The sequence below is a fragment of the Lytechinus variegatus genome, chromosome 3 (genome assembly GCF_018143015.1).
Source record: "Lytechinus variegatus isolate NC3 chromosome 3, Lvar_3.0, whole genome shotgun sequence".
NCBI lineage: Eukaryota > Metazoa > Echinodermata > Echinoidea > Temnopleuroida > Toxopneustidae > Lytechinus > Lytechinus variegatus.
In genome coordinates, this window is record NC_054742.1 from 14762434 (window position 1) to 14785290 (window position 22857).

A 22857-nucleotide genomic window follows, 5' to 3' on the forward strand; every position below is an offset into this window, starting at 1 on the left:
CGTACGCTGCCCAATTCTCGCTCACCCTCACAAGCGCGATGCGCACGCTGCTTATTTTGATTATCATTTTAAATTCGTCCCAAATTCCTTATTGTTTTGTATACTCGCATAATTAAGCATCCAAGAGGAGACCATTACATGAAAAAACAAAGTGTGGAAAAATAAAATTAATCCCTTCGTAAATCATCGTGAAATACTGTGTTAAAGTGTAAAGTAACCCGATAACTGTTTGAACTTCGATTAATTGCACCGAAACTGCACCAGATTAAGGTTTTTTCAATCACTTTAAAAACTCCTAAAAACACGTGAAAATTGTTATATTTTTATATAATGAATGAAAATGTGTGAGTCGCAGGTGAGAGAGGTCCTAGATATGTCAACATGACAAATTCTTAGGAATGAATATTTGCTGTGTGAATGAATTAGCGAGGGGATACCTTGAGATAGAAGCCTGCCCTAACTCCGCTCACCCTGATTGTATAATGATAATCATTATTAGAGTATATATAGGGCCTATATAAACGGAATCGTCATATTTTTCAAGTAGACATTTCTTTAGAATCTGATATTTTTGTGTCATTTCCTTTATTTTTTGTTGGTGCTGAACCAATCCGCTTGTTGCCAGTTTTGCACCTCCTTTCGCCGTTGCCATGGTAACGGATTAATATGTTTAAAAAAATAACATATTGAGCCTATATTCCCCTGTCAATATTTAAATGGTCCAATCATCATTCTTAGCCTTCCAAAATCAATTTCTAGATATATGCCTATCAAGTCATCAAAGTATTAGTTGCAAAAGATCCATTGTCATGGTAACGGCTTATCTTTCTCGCAGAAAAATACAATTGTCTTAATGTCTGCAGAGACAGGGCGCCGCTTTTTCCGTCGTCGACGCGAGGGCAGCGTCGTAAACATTGAAATCTTAAAACAGGATAAGGTTTTCAAATTCATAAGTTTGTAGTACGCCTATTGATTTCTATAGCTATCATGAAACTTAGAAATAAGGGAGTCAGTGAAAATCCTATAGTGAGTTCCGGTCATGCCATGGTCAAAGGTAATTTAAGGTCAATGAACTTTGGCCCTGTACGTTGGGGGCATTTATTGAATTGTCACCATAAATCAACATTATGGTGGGAAAAGATGAATGGTGGAAAATGCCAAAATCTATATTCGACCAACTCATTTAAATTAATTTCGAAGACAACAGAGTGTTCTGCATGGATAAGTTCATTTGAATGCATGGTAATGGTAAGTTGCCATGGTAACACCTGATTACTCTACTAATTCAACTCGTGAATCTATAATATGAGATGAAAATTAAATGTAAACAATGTAGCAATGTCTGAATTTATTTCAGGTCATAATTCAGTATAGGCCTAGCTAGGGCAGACGTGAATAATAAAGTAAGTCTTTAAAAAAGAGAGCGAGTTTCATATAAATTCAGTCATGAACAAAATTCACGACGAGAGTATTATATTCAGAGAAAAAACGAGACATTTTAAGCACTGATGTTTTAACTTGCAAACCGAGAATGACTTGAAAACAAGACATGAATAATGAAACAAACGGGCAATGCGGGCGCGAAGCGCGAGCTGAATAGTTATTTTGTTCTAAATGAAATGTATTTGTCGGTCCCCCAACTCTTATTTTCGTCCTGTCTTCTTCCTTTTATTTTCCTTCCTATTATTTATTTTCATTTTATTATTTTCCTATTCCGGCCTCGATTGATATCCCTTCCGTTGTTGTCTTTTTTATACTCTTACATTTTCCTCTCTCTCTTCTTCTTCAATTTTTTCTCTCCCTCTCTCTTCCGCTTTTCCTTTAGCTGAGGGTGACGGCAAATAAAAGCCCCTCATGGAGCAGGCAGATAGGTTGACGTTTACAGAAATGTTGAAGGATAATCAAAAGAATGTGTCAATTATTTCAACATTGTTCACCAGAGGTATCTCGAGATTTAATTGTAATCATTGCCCTGGCCCAAAGTTTTTTGGAAAAGGTTTTACCAAAATTATCTTGCTCTATATAACGAATCGTAGGGTCATCAATGCTAAAAATGAGACTTCGATGTATATCAATTTCAACTCTTATTAAAGACTGCATACCGACGTACAACCAACTTAGAGACATTGATAGGGATAGTTTTGTTTTGTTCGGGATGAAGCCCCTCCCTGGTTCCGCGGCCCCTGCAAGTCTATAAAGGCTATATAATCGATCGTTATGCTGTTTTTATGTGGCCTATTCATATTTTGATGCTTACGATTACTTACTCTGAGTATGAAATTTAGGGAAAATTTAATTGGAATTAAACAAGGTTTAGATACACGTCACATCAAATAGATGTGCAATTAGGCCTTTGTGATAGCTTATGAGCCTAATGATAGGTATATTTCATGTTATAGGCCCATTATCTGTAGGACTATTTGATTCATATAAATAAAATAAAGATTTTAAATGAATGTAAGAAAAAGTTTCCCGCTAATAGGCCTATAGAAGCCAACTCGGTCAGTAGTTTCCTGATTGATTTGAATAGATGAAACTTTGTCATGTTTCTGGAGATTTCCCTTTTTTTTTTAAATTGACCAATATATTTTGAACAAATCGAATTTTTCTTGAGTGTCTTTTTCTCTCTCCGATTATCTACATTGACGGGAGTTCGAATGTGAACTGAAACCAGTGAGTTGATTAAATATTTATTGTTGTTTTTCAAGATGAGCTGTTTTAAATGAAAGTCAGTATTAGGGAACCCCCCCAAAAAATATATATATATATATATTTATTTATTATCGGACTCCAGTGTTCAAGGTTCAAGGTTTATTCACATCAACATTTCACATTTTAAAAAAATCAAAAATTCAATACAAACAATAATATTACACAATAAAAGTTTTCATTGATAAGCAAAATATCGTAAAAATATATTATACAACAATATAAAAAAGTACTAAATGTATTCTTGTAATTGGTTCTAAAATAATGACAAAGAAAGAAGTGAGAGTTGTGGATATGAGGGAGCTAAACGTAAAAGCAAAGCAAGTTGGTTGAAGGCTCCAAATTAAGAATATGCAGTGAGAGTCCCATAAAATATCAATACCACAAGAAAAAGTAGGGGAAAAATTATAAAAAGAGTAAACGAAAAGTAAACAAAAAGGGGGGATACACGAATACATACTTGTAAATAATGAGTCAAGACAGTGTAAAAGCAACAAATTGGAATTAGAACCTGAAGGAGAATGCAAATAATTATTTCTTTAAAAAAATAATGGAACGAAATGGGGAGGGGGAGGGGACTCAAGTTGATTTTTTTGAATGGTGAATGTGCTAAAAGAGCTTTATAGCGTTTTATTTAAAAGTTGTAAATTATCAATAATAAGTTAATTTGACTATATTCTATTATATATATTGTTCTTTAAAGCTTTTTGTTCATGCTGACTCTTTTTATCCGCTTCCGATTTTATGTATAAGAACTGGACAGGGTCAAATGGTCTTTATTGACTACAGTAATTTATTTGATCCTATCAGTCCAGTGGGTGCTCAATATACTCTGATATGTTGTAGCCTACTATGTTCCACTGAATTTCATACTTTTCATTTCCGAAATAATAATAGATTATAATTATACACTCATAAAATTCATGAATAGATTAGAATCATATTCATATTATTAGACAATTTATAATCAGTGAACAAATTGTCGGGAAAGGTTTTTTTTTAAAATATATTTCATAAAAAAATACGGAATAAAGTTTGAAGGATAAAAAAAATGATATAGGCGCAGATCAGTAAGAAAAAGCAACAAAAACCGTAAAAATAATTGCACTTGGTGAAAGGAACATTTATACAGTGTATTGTACTATAAAACTTGTCAATATTTATATTCAATCACAACAAAATTACACACTTTTTCACTCAGAAGTGCAAGTAAAAAAGGTAGAAAAAAGAATAAGTCAGGCCTTCTACTAGTATATTATGAATGCGCGCGCTAAGTGAGCGGGGTTAGGGCAGTGATGAGCGGCGAATGGGCAGGCGCAAGGGGTGACGAAAACGGCGAATTACACAGCGATGCTTTGAAGACATATCATTACTATCCTATGGAACAATTTTCCAGTATTTTCTTTTTCAGATGACATATAGAAGTAAGGGTATCGTAGCTAATTGAATGAAACATAAAGGAAAATACGTAAACTGAGCGCCGATTGGGCAGCGTACGGTAATGCGCGTGTACACTTGTGGTATACCGGTATGGTACGGTCTATGTAACGCAACGTGTACTATTGCTACTCAGATACCGTATCATGCAATAAACCCCGGGCAATAACACCTCAAAACACAATTTCCTTTCTTCCAGGTTGGTTTCTGGTAATCATATTTGAAGTGTAACAATGTAGAAAGTGTGCATCCATCTGCATGAAGAACATAGTGATCATTCATGTTAATTGCAATATTCAAGCAAATTCTCTCATTTCTCTATTAGTATTGTTCCTTCCTGCAGATTAAAGGGATGGTCCGGGCTTGGCTGAAAGTATTTATAGCTTAATAGAGTAGAGCAAAAAAAAAAAAATCAAAATCAGATAACAAAATTATTGAATTTTAAAGTTTAGTAATATTTTGTAAAAACAGTCGTCATGAATATTCATTAGGTGGGCTGATGATGTCACATCTCCACTTGTTCTTTTGTATTTTACCATCTGAAATTAGGTTTATTCAAAACTTTTCCTCCAAGATCTAGAAAAGTTGGACTGACAACTGATTTAGTGCTTTAGATATTTATTGCTGCAACTTATTTCATTATAAAGGAGACATATTATTCATGCATGAAATAATGAAAAAATTATGGTTTCATGTAATAACATAAGAAAACGGAAAGTGGAGATGTGACATCATCAGCCCACCTCATGAATATTCATGACTGTTTTCACAAAATATTGCTAAAATTTAAACTTCAATAACTTTATTACTTGTTATCCGATTTTGATGAAATTTTCAGCGTTTTGCTCAGTGAATTTTACTATATGTATTGAGATATATTTTCACCCCGGACCCCCGGCCCGGACCATCCCTTTAATCCGGGGGGGGGGGGGGGCACTTAATTCCATTCACAAGTGGATACCATGCGCGACCATGGGGTCTCGAAAAGCACCCTAAACACGTAATTTCCATATTCTGAAAATGCACCCCTTAACAAGTATTGGCGTGTGAAACCCAACCCTTAACAAGTATTGGAAACAAAACGATACTCTTGGCAAATATTCCCTGAAATGGACCCCTAAACAAGTACAGGAATGTTTTATTGTTACGGGTCCTTCGGCCGTTGGCTTTACCTTATTTGGTTTAGTACGACCCCACCTTCTACACCTCGCGCAAATCAGACTCTAAACACGAAGTGTTGGGGCAAAAAGGACATCCTTTATAAAACATTTTAATTTTGTTTTATCATCCCCGCAAATTCAACCCTAAACACGTAATTTTCCTAGTGAAATAGATACCCTTTTTTCATTATTTTTGTGTTCTTGACACCCTTATCACGTTACGAACGTAATGTGCCCTATCGTGAAAAGGACATCCTTTTTACGTGTTTTTTTGGTCGCGCATGGTATCCACTCTTCAATGTAAGTGGCCCCCCGGGCTTTAATCCTTCATTCCTTCCTTCTTCAAAATACTCCAGGGTGGCTACATAATATTATAAGCACTTGCCCAAGGATTTTTTAGGGCAAGTGAAATAGATTTTGGGCGAGTATATTCCAACTATCTAAACATTTACTTGCCTGACCGAGCAAGCATTTCTAAAAGGTTATGTAGTACCCTGCACTCCCTGAAACCCTACTTTTCTCGGCTCCATCTATGCTTCCTTCACATAATTTCTCTTCATCTCTCTCAGCTCTCTACTTCATTCTTCTTTTTTGGAAGAATCCTGTTCAGTCAGAGACAAACAATGCAGAAAACACAATTTAAAAAGTTGTTGAAAATGCTTGGCAGGATTCCTGCTAAAAGACGCTGCAAGGATTCAACACATTCCACCTTGACTTGAAGGAAAAATTTCTTACAGTTCACAAGAGCATAGAATTTTCATATTTTAATGGTCCATCTCTGACCTTACTTTCTCAGTACTGCAGCTAAATCCACTTTGAATGTCATATTATTTACAAGAATGACAAGTTATAAATAACAATTTCATACATTCACATATTACAAAATTTATATCTACACCTCAAATCAACATTTTTTTTAAATATATCAATCAAAACAAGAAAATCATGAAAGATTTTTTGCTGGCAGACATTCAAGTGACAAAGCAAATAATATTGATGAGACAAGAGAGATACTTACAAGAACTTATCTAAAAGAGTTATTAGGTTTAACCCTAATAAGAGGGGGGGGGGGCTGATTCAGCACTCCTTGACATTTATCGCAATAAATTTCTTGTCCCTTCTGCTTGCTGAGTTTTTATTTTCAAGTCTTGTGCACCTTTTGAGATCAAATTTGCGACCCTGGGTACACGGTTCGAAAATAAAACAATATTTCATAAGTGCATGTGGACTCAAAATTGCTAAAAATTTGATTTTGTGTACAAATTCAATGAAAACTGACTTTTTCACTTTATTAATAAAGATATGATTGTTTTTTCGTTCATCAGCTGAAGGTACTTGATTTTGGCATTATTATGCAAAAAAAAGTGTCTGCAATAAATTTGGAAAAAGGCCCAAATACATAAGGAATTCATTATCCGGTAAACAAAATACACAAAAAAATCATTTTCAAACATAATTCTAGAAATATTACAAAGAATGTTCACACAAACAAGGCATGAGCGATTCTGTGTCTCTCCCACTTATGACAATAACCACAAATATTGTGATTTGCGAGTGCACGCAACAGAATTGTATCGAAACTTCATTGTGAAATGACTGGCACAGATTAACACTTGTCAAAAAAGTCTTGCATGTAAACTTTAACATGGACCTAAAAATGACCTTTGACCTTAGCATGTGACCTCCGACTGCAGCATAACCATGCAGGTCCCCCAAGTCCATCTACCATCTAAGTTTGGTTGAAAAGTAACTTATGGTTGCAGAGTTACGTGTCAAAATGTTTGTGATGGACGAACGGATGACATTTTGATCTAAGTCTCGCCTTTCACCTCTGGTGGGCGAGACCAAAAAATTGGCATTCTAGGATTTAGCAAAATATAGCAAAAGTATGATTTAAGCATAAATCAGCATGATCTATTCATATAGAAAAAAACTCATATTTCTTCAGAAAAATTAACCATACAGCCTTGTAGATTACATCGAACACTACAAGTATGCAAATTTTTCAAATTTTTGTAGCGTTCACGAAATCGAGATCTTGAGGGGAGATTAATAAAACATCCCCCTCCTCCCATCCGCCAAAGAACAGCAAAAATAAAAAGATTTTAAGGGATAAAGGGGCAACATGCCAATTTGAAATTTTGAATCATTTCAGAATGAAGGAAAAAAATATTGGAATGACTTTACGAACTGTTTTAAACATGTTACTCCATAGATATCACATGAACATACTGACATAGCAACATCTACTGGTCATAAAATATATCTGTGTGACTCTGTACACCAGGAAAATGTAAACCATAGCAGTGGCAGACCCGGGATCACAAAAGAATATTGTTCGATTTCAATTTGATTCATCACAAGCCAATCATTAATCTCACTTTGTATGGGGGATACAAACATAATTTTGCTCTGAATTCCTTTCTTGGCCGATACATGACATTATGTCATGTATCGCATGTATGTCGCATACATTCGGAATATCCGAACCTTTGGTTATTCCGAAGGTTCGTAAGTCCGAAAACGAAATGAGGTTCGTAATTCCGAAGGTTCCTTGGTCCGAAAACAAAGTGAGGTTCGTAAATCCGAAAGCGAAATGAGGTTCGTAATTACGAAGGTCCGCTAGTCTGAAAACGTAATGATTAAATGTTCGGATTAACGAACCCTGTTACATTTTGGGATTAACGAACATCGAGGTATAGGCAATTTCAAGGGCGCCGGAAGCGGGGGGCAGGGGGGGCACTTGCCCCCCCAAAGAAAAATTTGGGGGGGCAAAACGAGATTTTGCCCCCCCCAATTTTCCCCCCTAAAAGTAGAAAAATTATATTATTTAAGGACAAAAGTAAACGATGAAGGCACTTTTCTGCCTAAGAATTGTCATTTCTTTTGTCAAAAATGAAAAAATTTCGCCCCTGACGGGGCAATTACACATCATAGTAAGCCTTGCGTCTTTTGACGAACATGTCCCTCTGTGAAACATACCTTTGATAAGCCCCTTTTCCATCTTATTACAGTGTGATAAACAAGACCGCTGAAAGACCTTTGAAAGACCATGAATTTTGGTTGATCTTTCAGAGGTCTCTCAATGAACCTACAATGGTCTTTGAGGTCTTACGCGAGTCCTGACCAATCTTTCAGTGGTCTTCATGGGCTCCCAAACTTCTTGAAACGGTTCAAAACAGTCTTACAACGGTCTTACAGGAAAATTGTCTTTCAGTGGTCTTTCAGCAGTCTTTCAGCAGTCTCTCAAGATTTTTGCGGAGATCACTGTAAGACTCATGAGAGATAATTGAAAGACCATTGAAAGACCAGGCAAAGTCCATGGAAAGAATTCTGAAAGATCACTTATTGCATAAAAAATCTCTGAAAGACCATTGAAAGATCTCGAGAGGACAAGTCTGAGACCAGTACGACAAGAAATATCCAACAGTCTTTCAGAGTTCTTTGAGGGGTCTTTCTGAGCCATTCCACAGAGAAGACAAATTTCATTGATCTTGAAGACCGCTGTAAGACCTCACCAATCTTTCAATGGTCTCCGTTCTGTGGAATGGGGGCCTATTAGTATTAATGAATACATTTCAGACTAAAACCGAATCGCAAATTTGCATGCTGGCTGTGTCGGCTAACAAACGCGCGGTCGCCCAGAAACGCTCAGACCGGGGTGGTGTTTCATAAATATTTTTGTCCGACAAGTTCTGACAACTTTCCTGTATTCTGATTGGTTGAGAAGCATTGTTACCATAGTAACTGTCGGATAAAACGTCCTACAAGTCCTTTCATGAAACGCTCCCGGACCTGGGGAGTGTTTCATCCGACAAGTTGTCAGATCTGACATCTTTCTCTGATGTTGATTGGCTGAGAGGTACTGTTACTATGGTAACTGTCGGATGAAATGGGACTTTTCGGATAAAACGTCCGACAAGTCCTTTCATGAAACGCCCCCCCTCCCGATATCACCAACGCGCGTGAACGCTAGTTACTCGAGCAACATATGGAATCTGAAAATAGCTGTAAAACCGAAAAGTTTAAAGAGTTATAGAGGATTGAGTAGTTGCTTATTGGATAAATGAGAAGATGCTAGCTTGATTCGGCGAATGGAGTGCAGAGCAGGAGTACTCATCTATCAACTAATCAAGCCTCTTCTTCAACCTTTTTTGGTTTACTGTCTTTATCAGGACTACGCTCATTTGAACAAAACTTTACTCGACTTTCACTGTCTACTTCCTCCTATCAATTTCACTTCTTCCTCTATCCACTTTTTTTTTTTCGAAAACTCCACATGGTGTACCGTCAACCACATCCGCTGTTGGAATGTAATTGTTTTCTTCTAAATAATGTTACATAATGTACATTATGAACCGCCGTAGTTTGTTAGTTCATGATTATTTACCAATGAATATTTCCAGGAATTTGATATTCATCATTTCCTAGTTATGGTCACATTTTCCCCAGAAAATATGTAAAGAAAAAAGAAGATTTTGAAGGGGTCATCCAAAAGTGCTTCCCAGCCATACAAAACATGTCAAAGGAAACACATAAATCGAGTAATGTTTTAAATTTTCAGAAAGTTTTAAATTGTTAGACAATAATTAAGCAGGTCATATTTCTTTTTTCTCCAGTTACAAAATATGAAACGTTTTGCCTATGTATTTATAATCAGGGACTCTCTCCAATGCTGAGGTCAGAAATGATTTAAATAGAATGGGTATTTAAGCGCTTATGGTCGTCTGCCACGTCAGAACAGCCGCCATTTTGAATTTAAAAAGACATTCATTAGAATGTATTTTGTTTCTGTTGTTACGCTTCTTCTGCTTCTTCTTCTCGCGTCGTCCGTGTATGTAAATGTACATAAATAAATATTTCTGAAAGGATATTGCATGAAAAATGTAATTTCTGGTATTTTGAGTCAATATAAGCGTATTACGTAATTTAATTGATCAGACACGAAAACCACATTCCGAATTAAGCGATCGTTTTGCGCGTAGATTTCATAGGTTCTCATAAACTTCTTCTTCTCATAAAGTATAGTCTTTCGTAGTGAATTCTATGTTTAATTCTCAAGAAATTTATTTTTTAATTCTCTTAAAAACGTAACTTTTAAACTCCATTTTTACACAAAGTCCTTACCGTGGGGGGGGGGGGTCCCCACGCCCTCTACCGCTCGATCGCTTCGGTATCTCACGCTGTCAAAAATACTGTGCCCCCTTCGGGATTTTGCCCCCCCAAAACTGAAAGTGTTCCGGCGCGCCTGGGCAATTTACGTGTTTCTGAATTACGAACCTTCAGAATTACAAAGTTTAACCATGTCAATAAGGGCGTGGAGGTAAAATAGTATGGTGAAATACCTATAACAAGCAATAATTTTGTATGTAAAATGCACAAGAGCAAACACACACAAAAAATAATAAAATCATTAACCCTAAATAGACTGGGCTATTTTGACGCATAAGAAGACGGGGGGGGGGGGGGGGGGGGGCTGCTAATCTATGCGTAAAATTAAAGTTTGCTTTAATAAAATAATGCCCCTAAAATGCTAATTTTTGTTCCACAAACTCTAGATAGGCATCTGATCAAATCTATTTTTCAAAAATTTCAACATCAGATTTATTTTCTTATGTATTCTACTGTTTTCTAAATTTCTTATGTATTTCTGTTCTTTTACTTTTTTTTATTGTTTTTCAATGGAAATTGTCGGGGACTTTATTTTGACCATAAACAAGATAAAATTAATTGATTTGAAGAAGTAAAAGGAAAAATAAGGATATATTTTATGAATTTTTGCCAAAAACTCTATTTGCATTGGATTTGTACACAAATTCATGTTCTTGATTGATTTTGGGTCTGCATGCACTTACGAAATGTTAAGTAATTTCGGAACCGTGCACCCGGGGGTCACAATTTTGTTCTCAAAAGTTGCGCGAGACTTGAAAGTAAAAAGTCAGCAAATGACGCGGTCAAAAAAATTTGAGCGGCGGATTTATCGCGAAAAATGTCGAAAGCCAACAGAAAACATCTCACATTGGTTAATCATAAGATGACCACACCGATTTGTAGTTTTTCATTATAAAGAAGAAAATACAGTTTTATTAGGGCTTTGCTGGCTCAAGCTCTGCCTCAAATTTAGTTTAAGTATTTGTGCTGGACAGCAAGAGGCCTGAAACTGAAGATAATTATGGTTCACTTTCATATGGAGTGTTGGGTTTGGTGAAATACAAAATTAAAACGGAAGCGGTGGAGGGCAAGTCACAAAATTCATTACACAATGTAAATTTTGAAAAATACAAATTTGTTTACATACTTTATGAAGGAGAAAATCAATTTAGTATAATTTTCTAATAAATTTTAGATGAATTAACATAGATGATTCTTTTTTTACAAACTTTAAAATTCTATGTTGATGCAACTCATGGAATTTTATCTGATAAAACAAAAAAGAAAAATTACATGTAGTTGGAAAAAATGTGATGTCAAGAAATGCACATAAATGAGCATATTTAATGTTTTCACAATGCTGCTGCGTAGCCTAAAATACCCACACCTAGTGCTCCCTTGCATAACGCATACAAAAATGAAATCAGACATGAAACAGCAAAGTAGGACAGCATTCAAATGATGGATGGATAACAGACAACAGACAACGGATGCTATGCCAAGGCATTAAGCCCAACTTCTCATTCCGGCCACATGTTTAAAAAATGTGTGTGATATTAAGACAAATCTTACAGAAGTCGTATGTTTACAAACTTCACTTTTCTTTTAAAGTATAACAAATCATTCAGTTTTCAACTAAAGCTATGAAGCCCCACACATTATAGCTTTATTTACAATGTTCCTCCTTCCAACTTCAAAGTCCACTTCCTAAATTCAGAGCAAATATTATGAAGTCCAAGATTTAGTCAAGTTCAAGGTTGATCAACAGCTGCAGAGTTTTGATAGCCATTATAAAACTGATCACTTCAAAACTTGTCCACACTTAACAATTATCCGAGAGTCCAAAAAACCAGAATTCATTATAATTTTCAACATTACAGCCCGTATTCTGAAGTCCGGTTTACTTCAAACTCTGGTCTAAAGATGTGGTATAGCTATGGATAGCCACTTGCGACATCATAGTACAAACTCATTTGACTGTTGATCTCTGTTCGACCGTGAAGAAAGTTGGCACGCATATTGTTTACCACTTAAACTAACACCCAATTTCACTTCAGATTTTCATTATTTCATCTAAATATCATCTTTGTAATCTCTTTAACAGGTTTTCACAAAGAAAAATTATGAAAATTATATTTCTTTTGTTTTTATACTTCTTATGTATTTCGTTGTATTTTTTTCTTCATTCTTTTAATGGAAATTATTACAGATAATTAAACAACTAAATCAAACTTTTAAGTTAATTAAGCAGACTAATTAGAATGGAAAATAGTCACCTTTTTATGAATTTATCTCCCAGAGACTTTGTACACAAAGTATAAAAATGAGCCATTCTTGGCGTGTCATTGTCACATAAAAAGTCATGTGGCATCGTGATGCTTTACCTGTACATCACAAATTTGGTATCAAAAGTTGCAAGACTTAAAAGACAAAAAGTCAATATTGGGGCTCTACCCCTGTGTGTTCTGGAAAAGCCACGCTAAGCGTCGAGGGGGGGGGGGATGACCGCCCCCAGTCCTTTTAGGGGTAAGAAATGATCAGATATGCCTTGGTAGTCGCTAGTGTCATGTTCTCGCTAAGATGCCCAGAATCAAAAGGTGGTGAGTATCACTGCATCAAAGGAAGGCTAAAGTTTGTTGTCTTTGTAAGTCCATTAAACATCAATGATGCATTGCAATATTGACCTCCATTAACAAAATACATCATAGTCATCAATGACATTGGGAAACAAATGAAAATACAAGGCACTCATACAATAACAATTGTTCAATTTTTTAAATTAATGTTCGGACCTCTGTAATATGGATAAAGAATGAAGTTGTTAAACTGATTTAATAAAACAACAAGAAAAACAATATGACTCAAGTCTACTATACATTGAACGCACTTAAACATGCTTGCATAACTTATCATCATGAATGGCTTTTTCTCATTCAGCACAACAAAAACATTCTGCATTTGGTGAATCATGTTGAAAAGTTATCAAAAATACAATCTTTCAATCTTATTCAGATTTTTGTATCATTTTCACCCGATCAAACTAGTGCCACACAAGCCCTGGGTAATCTTGAAAGATGCATAATGGACAATGACACTTGGTTGAAGTCTAACTCGTTACTTTTGAACCGTAGTAAAAGTGAGTTTTTAGTTTTTGGCTCAAAAGTTTCAACTTAAGAAATTCAACATTGATTCCATTTCTATCTCTGGCAATGACATCCCCTTGTCAAAATCATGTTGCAATCTTGGAGTTATTTTTGATGCTCACATGTCCATGTCCAACCAAATTACAAACATTTGTAGATCAGTTCGTTATCAATTGCGCAATATTGGCTTCATAAGAAAATATCTCACTCGCTCAGCAACAGAGAAACTGGTACATTCACTAATTTCTTCACGATTCGATTTTGGTAAAAGCCTCCTTTACAACTTACCAGATTCTCAACTTAGAAAATTGCGAAGGTTGCAAAATGCAGCTGTGCGTATTGTAACTCTATCTAGCAAGCGCAGCGACATCACCCCTATATTGAAAACTCTTCACTGGTCGCCCCTGAAGGAACGCATAGTCTTTAAAATCCTTCTTTTGATTTTTCATACAGTCAATGGAACTTCCCCCAGTTACAATAGGTCTTTGATGCATCATTACTAACCCTCAAGAAATTTACGATCCTCATCATCTAATCTCTTACAAATTCCAGTTGCTAAGAAATCATGCGGGGAGCGGGCCTTTGCTCATGCAGGACCTAGCCTGTGGAATTCTCTCCCACACAGTTTGAAAACCCAGACTTCAGCGACCACCTTCAAGGGCAACCTGAAAACTTACCTGTATAAAAGTGTTTTTTGATAGACATTGACTTATTGTTCAGACATGTATTACATGTATATGTAAATAGTTTTTGTTGTTCTGCTCGAAGCGCCTTGAGCATCTAATCAAGATGGAAAGTGCGCTATATAAATCTTATGTATTATTATTTATTATTAATCACTTCTGTTGCAACAGCTCACCACAAGTCCATCAAGAATTTCTTTGTTTAGGAATTTTTCACAGATGATCGTAACATCTATAGCCACTGCGATGATGTGCTCCTGTTGTGTTACAACTGCAGGTATTCAAGCCATGATAGATATGATGATATAACACATGCATATGAATACTCTTACTAGACTCCTTTTAGTGAGCACTATCATAGTATAAAATATATCATTAATAATCATCGTGATTTCTTTTTGTCCTTCTTCATCTTCTTTGATAGTCATTTCTGCTTGTGAGACGATGATGACGATGGTGGTGGATCCTTTTTTTCTCTACGTTTCATGGCTGAGGCACATTGTGGACAGAACCACTTGCCCTTAGGTGGGTTGGTGATCCCTACACAACCATAATGGAACCATTCAATCGGACACTGCAAGAAACAAATACAACAGTCATCATTATATCCATTAACGTTATGGACTCTTAGAACATATAATAAGAAATTGATTAAGAACATTAATTGATAAAACAAGGCATAAGCGATGTTGTGTCTCTCCCACTTGTGAAATGACCAGAAATATCGCGATTTGCAAGGGCACGCAACAGAATTGTATCAAAAGTTCATTGTGAAATAACTGGGATGGAAAGACATTTTTCGTAAGAGGCAAGCAGGTAAACTTTAATGTTGAACTAAAAATGACCTTTGACCTTACCATGTGACCTCCGAGCACAATGCAGGTCATATAAGTACAGCTACAACCCAAGTTTGAATTGAAATTGACTAACGGAAGCGGAATTATGTGTCATAAGAGAGTCTTGCATGTAAACTTTAAATGTTGACCGAAAAATGACCTCTGACCTTGAAATGTGCCCCCCCCCCACTACATCATAACATGCATGTCCCCTAAGTACATCTTCCTTCCAAGTTTTATTGAAAAGTGACTTACCGTTGCAGAGTTATGTGTCATAAGTGTCTTACAATTAAACTTTAACATTGACCTGAAAATGACCTTTGACCTTACCATGTGACCTCCAACTATAGCATAACACTGAGGTCCCCTAAGTGCATCTACCATCTAAGTTTGGTCGAAAAGTGACTTAAGGTTGCAGAGTTGTGTGTCATAATGTTTGTGACGGAGAGACAACATTTTGATGCCTTTAAGTCTCGCCTTCACCTCTGGTGGGCGAGACAAAAAAAAACCTAAGTAAAAACAAAGTAATACTACATGTACATTTTAATGTGTCAGCAGCATAACATCTTGTTCATAACAAGACTTTAACCCTTACAGATGCAAAAAACTTATGCGTAATTTGTATGCCAAAACAAACTTTTTCTTTAACTCCCAATAAAATAACGCTCTAAATGTGTTGTGGTGTTCCTAGCAAATGTATCCGAAAAATATTGCAATATTAGATAAATTTATTATGTTTCATAGTGGTCTTTTTTTATTTTTATTTTTTCCTATGTATTTTTAACGAACTTTGTCAAAGACTCTTTTGCAATCATAAACTGCAAAGAAAAATTCATTCAGACCAGGGAAACATGAATTAATCATACATCTATGATTTTTGGTAGAAAACTCAATTTGCTTTGACTTTGTACAAGAAATTATGAAAATACTTACCTGATTTTCTTATTTACGAGATAACTCATACATCTACTTGATTTGCTAGTTCAGCCCTCTGGACTGCCATACCCGAAAAGAACTCCCAAGAATTTAAAAAGCGCGAGCGCGCCCTCTCCCGTTCAGGCTTACTACCCATGATCACCGCGCAATTAGCGTCCATCTTCCTCACCTTTCGCAAGCCCATACGTTGAAACATGTTGCTACGCAAGGCGGAGGGTCGGTGGGAGGGTATCAAGTAGATGTATGAGTTATCTCGTAAATAAGAAAATCAGGTAAGTATTTTCATAATTTACTTCAATAACTCCATACATCTACTTGATTTGCTAGACCAGCACGGACTCAAACCGTAGGGAGGCATGTTTTCAATTGTAAGCCTAAGAAAATTTAAAAAACAAAAACAACGAATTTTAGGGAGAGGGGGAAAAAGCCGCAGCTGCTTTAAGCGCCGAAGCAGCAAATCTCGCCTCGCTGGACGGAATGTCCTTCAAGTAGAAAGAAGTGAAGGAGTTAGTTGAGCGCCAAAAGGCGGCCCTCAAAAATGTCCTCGAGAGGAATGCCCTGTATACTCAGGAATACTAAGTATCATGGGCCCTCGGCCTAGTGTCAGGAGAACAACATCACCTGCTGACTAGAGCGTAAGAATCGGAATTTGTTGAAAATTTCAACAAGAATCGTGATCGGAAAACTGAAGCTTTTAAGGCTCAGTAAGTGATCAATCGACCAATCTGAGAAGGCGAGATATCTCAGAATTAGCCTCCGCGTGGGAGAAAGCGCCCAGAATTCGATATCTGTCTCAAATACGTGAGGGCAGAAAATCTGCAGAAATCTGATAGAGAGCTGTGGTAAAAAGTTACTAGCGGTCCGAAGGGGACCAGAAACGACGGAGAGTAGGGATTTAGGAAGAAAACCACTCATAAGGCAGACAAGGGTCGAGAAAGCGACTGAGTGCCATCCTGTTAATAAGGAATGCCGCGGACATGTTGCCTATGTAGAATAGAGCAGTCTGGTCAAAACAGCTCAACCGGGCGTGTCAGGGAAACAGCGCGGTACACATCACGACAAAAGTGTGTTAGACCGAGTGATCGAGAGAGAACTCAGGATCCCCTTTCTCCCATACTGATTGAAGCACCCATCTGAGGGTGCAGTGCCCGCGGTGGAAGAGGTGGCTTGGCTCAAGCCACCATCGCCGAGAGAGCCCGTGAGGCTAGGCTGCGATGGCTGTCCGCTGGGCAGGGGAATCCCTAGCAGCAGCAAGCGTACGCCAGAGGGAGCTGGCGAAAAAAAAATCTGTCACGATATTACGTGTAAATGACCATCAAGAGATGCTCTAAACGAACAGACATCGCCAGATATGATACGTCAACCGTTACATTCCCAACGGAATCGAATGAGGTAGCAACGGCCCTGTCCTATCAAGTTAGGGACGGAAACTGGCTAAGAGTGTCGAAGTCCTTGCTTGAAGAAACAAGCGAAGGAGACTTGAGGAAGTAATCACAAAATTTCCATCAGTCTGCGGTGAGAACCAGTTGTTTATGAAAACAGTCACGAGGCCTATTTCTCAGGTGATCGTAAGAGCAAGCACCGCCGGCGCCGGTTGCGGCAGCGTGGAACAGTCCGATATCGGTAAGATAAGGAGCTCCAAAAAGCTGCGGGGGGCGGCAAAAATGACGCCCTAAGCAGCGGGGGATGAGAATCTAAATTTCTAAAGGAAGAACTCCAGTGAAGTAAATCACTTACATGGAGAGACTCATCCACAGTCAGCCCGAGAGAAGGCGGGTCATAGTGATCGTGGTTAGGAAGGCATAAGCATACATCCATCCACGGTTACATCATCCTCGGTCATGCGGTGACCCTGGCCACATGCATTGCATGGAAGGAGGATGAAAGCAGCATGCGGGGCGACTCGAGTGTGCCGTGAAAAAATTTCTAAGAAAGAAGCTGATTCGACAAACGGGCACGGTAAAGACATCCACCGTAGACCACTCCGCACACGGAGGGAACGGCGGAGACGCCCGCAAGATTGACCCACATAGAGGGCAGTCTATAAGATAGACAGTTAGAGCTCGACCGATGGTCTGGCGGTGTACAGTTTGTTGTGAACTCGCCGACCCGGTACGGTGGGTGTGCCCAGAAAGTAGGCATAGAATGCCGACAGAGAATCCTGGGGCTTTAAACAAGTTTGAACGCACATACATAGCCAACAATCTCATGAGATGTACGGCGGTTACTTTCCTCCGAGATGATGTTTACCCAACCGGGAAAGACTCGGGGAACAGCTGTGAATGTCAACAGGAGGGATATCTAGCATATGAAAAGCTGATTCCTTCCACGTATTCGGTGCGGGTGCTGCCGGCGGTGTCCGGGGGGACGACCGGTGATGGCAGCTCGGGCAGGGTTCGTACGAGCCGCCCGAATACGAGACAAATAGGTTAACATAACCATAATGCACCGGGTGGTGAAGGCATAGCGATTATTAAGCACAGGAGAACTTTTAATCGCCGTGACATTCAGATCCAATATACATACTCATAAGCTCGGAGAGCTATGAGATAGTGAGACATACCGCTGAGCGGTGATGGTGCTCATATCAGAGTCGCCCTCTCTTCAGCGGCGATCGCTGGAGAACAGGTGTCTGTACTAGCCCTGACTCTGGCGTTACAAGGGTAGGAGCTAAGTAAGACAGGGCACCCTTACTTTCGAATAGAAAGTGAGGTTCAGGCCAGAAAAGCGACGGTCCCGTCGCCTGGGCGGACGGTCCGCGGACGTGATAGGTTGTCCTCTCAAAGCAGCCAAACATTCTCACGAGAGAAGTGCGGCATGCGGTATGTAAGAGATTCATACCTCCAATCTACGGGCCCGCTTAGGGGGGAGAATGGAGAGAGTTACCGCTGAAAGAGTCGTCGCCGTATGTGAGCTTGACGTAGAGGGCGAATTCGGGAGTACCTGCATAATAATCGCCCCCCCCCCCCTGCCTCTGCCTTCTCGCTAGCCTCGAGAGGCTTGAAAATTTCGAGACGGCGGTGCCGGAGCCTGGCGCTTCCGGGCAGCAGCAGAGCGGGGGTGGGTTTACACCCTCGGAGCTGGCGGCTTCCTCGTCGTAGGAGCCGCCTCGTCTAGAGCGACCCCGTCACTCTCCGAGACCCCCAATTCGGCCGATTGAGCTCGGAGCGCCTGAAGAGTTGGGGCGAGAAAATTTGGACTCCCTTGCTTCATCAATACCCCCGCTCGGAGGGTAGATGTGAGGTAGATACTTGTCAAGCAGCGCCTGAGCGCTTACTGAAAAGTCGACCGCAGGATAGGGGTTGTCCTCGCACTGTTCGTAAAGGGAGTCTCGCTCTATGGACTGAACCGGGGGGTTGTCCAGTAAGCGCCGGGGTGGCCCCGCGTGTCGGCTGGGACACGTGCTCTGAGATCGACGAAAATGCTGGAAAGCACACGCGATCTTGGGGCACCCGGTTAGTCGGTGCACTGGCTGGCGATTTAACAGAATCGCTCGAGGATTTCCCGGGTGTCTGGTGGTTATTGCCCACTTGTCTCGCTTGATGCTCAGGGGCATCAGCGGGGTGAGTAGACGTCGAGGGTGGGGTGAACCCGCACTGCTCGAAAGCAGAATGTAGCAGCATGAATAGCTGTGACATCTGACCACTGACACAAGGGTCTGAAGGAGGGACGCCCATGGCAACAGGGCTGTCCGACCTCACCTTCGACCTCTTCTTCTTCGCGGCCTCCGCCGGCGTGGCCGGGGCAGAAGAAGGCACAAGAGGCACGGGTGATTTCTTACGATTTGCCGCCCCTTCACTTCACCCGAATCTGACGGGGTCAGATTGTGGTCACGATCAGATTGTGGTTACAGTCTGTGTGACGCCTCTCGCGGTCAGGGGCTGGGCGATCTCTCCCGATGCTGTCAACGGAGGACGACTTATACGGCAGAGATCCTGACCTGTGCCGGGGGGAGAGAACCGCACTCTCCCTCCGGACTTCTGGTGACCCGGTAGCCGGTGGGTCGCATAGCCCTATGGGTGCTGCGGCGGCAGGACCTAGTTTAGGCTTGGAAGCCTTGGCTACCACTTTTTCCTTTGTCCGAGACCGTGGCACCACAGTCTCGGCCTTCCTTCTCTTAGCATCCGACCGCAAATTCGGAATGCTGATCGACGCACCCTCATACTCACCGCCGCCGGGCGCTCACCGCGGCGTCCCTCCTACTCGCCTGGAGGCGGCCGACTTCTGTAAACTTGCAATCGGGACGGTCCCCGTGGAGGGCACCAGGTCCTCTGGGGCTGTGTTAGTCCCATTCCTCGGTACCTCTCTCTACCCTGAAAAAGGAAAAACAAGAATTTTTTTTTTTTTTTGTTTACAAAGATCTCGCTTAGATTAAAAGTGGAGACCGGAGTGGTCTTTCCCTCCTCCTATAAGGAGTTTGTTTGAGCAAACAGAACAAATCAAGAGGGGAGGGGTAGGGAGGAAGAAGAACCTAAGAATAGTTTAGGTATCTGCCTGTAAGAAAATAAAAAGGAGGTCGGAGACTTTGAAAAAAGAAACTCCTACAAGGTTCCCCTACTATTTTTTTTTTTTTTTTTTTTTTTTTTTTTTTTTTTTTTTTTTGCCCGAAGGAAAAATTCGAAACAAAAATTCAAAAATGAATGCAAGTTCAGAAGAGAACGAAGTTTCCACCGGCGAGGAAAAACAAAAACAAGCATTTCAGAGCAGGAAGAAAAGGGATTGAGAGACAAACAATTCCAGATAAGAGAAATTTTACGATAATTTCCAAGAGGAAAAATGTAACCTCCTGTGGAAAGGTAAAGAAATTCAGAACAGGAGGAAGGAGGAACGTCTCTAGTAATGATTCCAAGAGGAAGAACGACACAGTAAATCCTCAAAAGGAAATCGTAGAGCCCGCCTGTCGAAGCAAAAAATATAAGACTAGGAGGGAAGAGGGAATTGAACGAAGAAAGCAATTCCGGGAAAGGTCAAAAAAAAATTTCTAACAGGAAGGAGACCCCACCTGTAAAGAACAAAAAAATTTTTTTTTTTTTTTTTTGGGGGGGAATGAATAACCAATTAATCAAGGTATAATTGCGTAAGTCGAATTAAACAATCCCAGAAGCGTCTGTGAATAAAATATTAATCAAGAATTTTATTCAGAACAGAAAGGAAAAGGAATTGAGCTTTAAGCTGCGCCTGTGAATAAAATATCAATCAAGAAATTTATTCAGAACAGAAGGAAAAGGAATTGAGCTTTAAGATCCGCCTGTGAATAAAATATCAATCAAGAAAATTATTCAGAACAGAAGGAAAAAGGAATTGAGCTTTAAGATCCACCTGTGAATAAAATATCAATCAAGAAATTTATTCAGAACAGAAGGAAAGAGAATTGAAGAATTAATCAATCAATAATCAATCGAAAATCTTAATAAATCAATTCCAGAAGCAAGGAAGGAACAGAGTTGGAGATCCCAACCTGCAAAAAGAAATAACAATAACACCCTCGACAACAAAGTGTAAAGGCTGTCTAGAATTTAATTCAAAAGCGGCACCAAAAACCACCACACTTTGAACGTTGAAGAACCAGAACCACGGCCGGTGGTGAAGGCTTGCTGCCACGTAGGCAGGCCAAGCCCGGTGTCTCGCGAACGCGCTAGCGATGCGGCGCGACGAGAACTCAAACGTTAGAAACACAATTTAAGTGTCACCAAAAACACGTCTAAAAAGTCACGCCAGGTGTAAATTCTGAACACAATCTTACACACCAACGGAAAGATTGAATTTAAAAGGGAGAAAGCACAACAGATAAGCGAAAATAATATACCAAAGCTCAAAAAAGATTTGAGCTCTTAGGAGACTTATCTGAGCACGTCTTGACAGGTGGCTTGCCGAAAGCAAAAGAGGAAGATGGATGCTAATTGCGCGGTGATCATGGGTAGTAAGCCTGAACGGGAGAGGGCGCGCTCGCGCTTTTTAAATTCTTGGGAGTTCTTTTCGGGTATGGCAGTCCAGAGGGCTGAACTAGCAAATCAAGTAGATGTATGGAGTTATTGAAGTAAATAATGTTTTTTTTCCAGCTATTTTTGGTCTGATATGCACTTACGAAATGTTGCATAATTTCAGAACCACATACCCAGACGTCGCAAGACTTGAGAATAAAAAGTCAGCAAGCGGCGCGGTCAAAAAAAAATCTCTGAGGGCCCCCCCCCATCCTAGATAGGGTTAATACTTGGGTAATTAGCATTAGTTATCTCTTACAGGACAACAGATTTAATGAAACAAAGCTTTCATGCATTCATCTATTACATAACACTCCTGCTCCAACTACACTCTTTATGAGCCGTTTTCCACCACCAAATATCTACCAATACCCCCCCCTCCTCCAACTAAATAAAGCTCACCTTGGGGTTGTCACATCCCACCATTTCACCATAAGAGACCTGGTTACACAAGCAGTATCTAGGTTCATTAGGATCAAAAGTCCAATCATATGTCTGTGTGGTATCTTCAGCTGGTTGTTCTGCTAAAGGTTCTGAAAGTGGAGTTAGTTCTACTCCTTGCTGCTGCTGTGTCTGTTGCTGATGTTGTTGACTGCTTGAGCTCGATGAACTCTTGTGTCTACAAAAGGAAATAACTATGAAATTACTTTGACATTTTCACAAAAATACCATTCATATGACAGTAAAATACTATGTTCATTGACCTGTAATGACTTTGATCATGCAACCTGAAACTCTTGCAAGATGTTCGATGATACTTGATTACTCTCATGTCTTCAAGTTTCATGAAATAGATCCATAAACTTTTTAAGTTATGATGC

At 39.3% G+C, this 22857-nt stretch overlaps 1 protein-coding gene across 1 annotated transcript in view; it reads right to left on the bottom strand.

The window, feature by feature from the left end:
* Window positions 1-14551: 14551 nt before the first annotated feature.
* Window positions 14552-22857, bottom strand: part of LOC121410298 (inhibitor of growth protein 3-like) — a 57384-nt gene continuing 49078 nt past the window's right edge. Inside the window, exons 10-11 of the mRNA XM_041602292.1 lie at window positions 22439-22655; window positions 14552-14857 (exon numbers count right to left, since the gene is read on the bottom strand). Coding sequence (XP_041458226.1) covers window positions 14708-14857; window positions 22439-22655 — 367 coding nt within the window. The 3' untranslated portion in view covers window positions 14552-14707. The remainder of the gene's footprint in view (window positions 14858-22438; window positions 22656-22857) is intronic.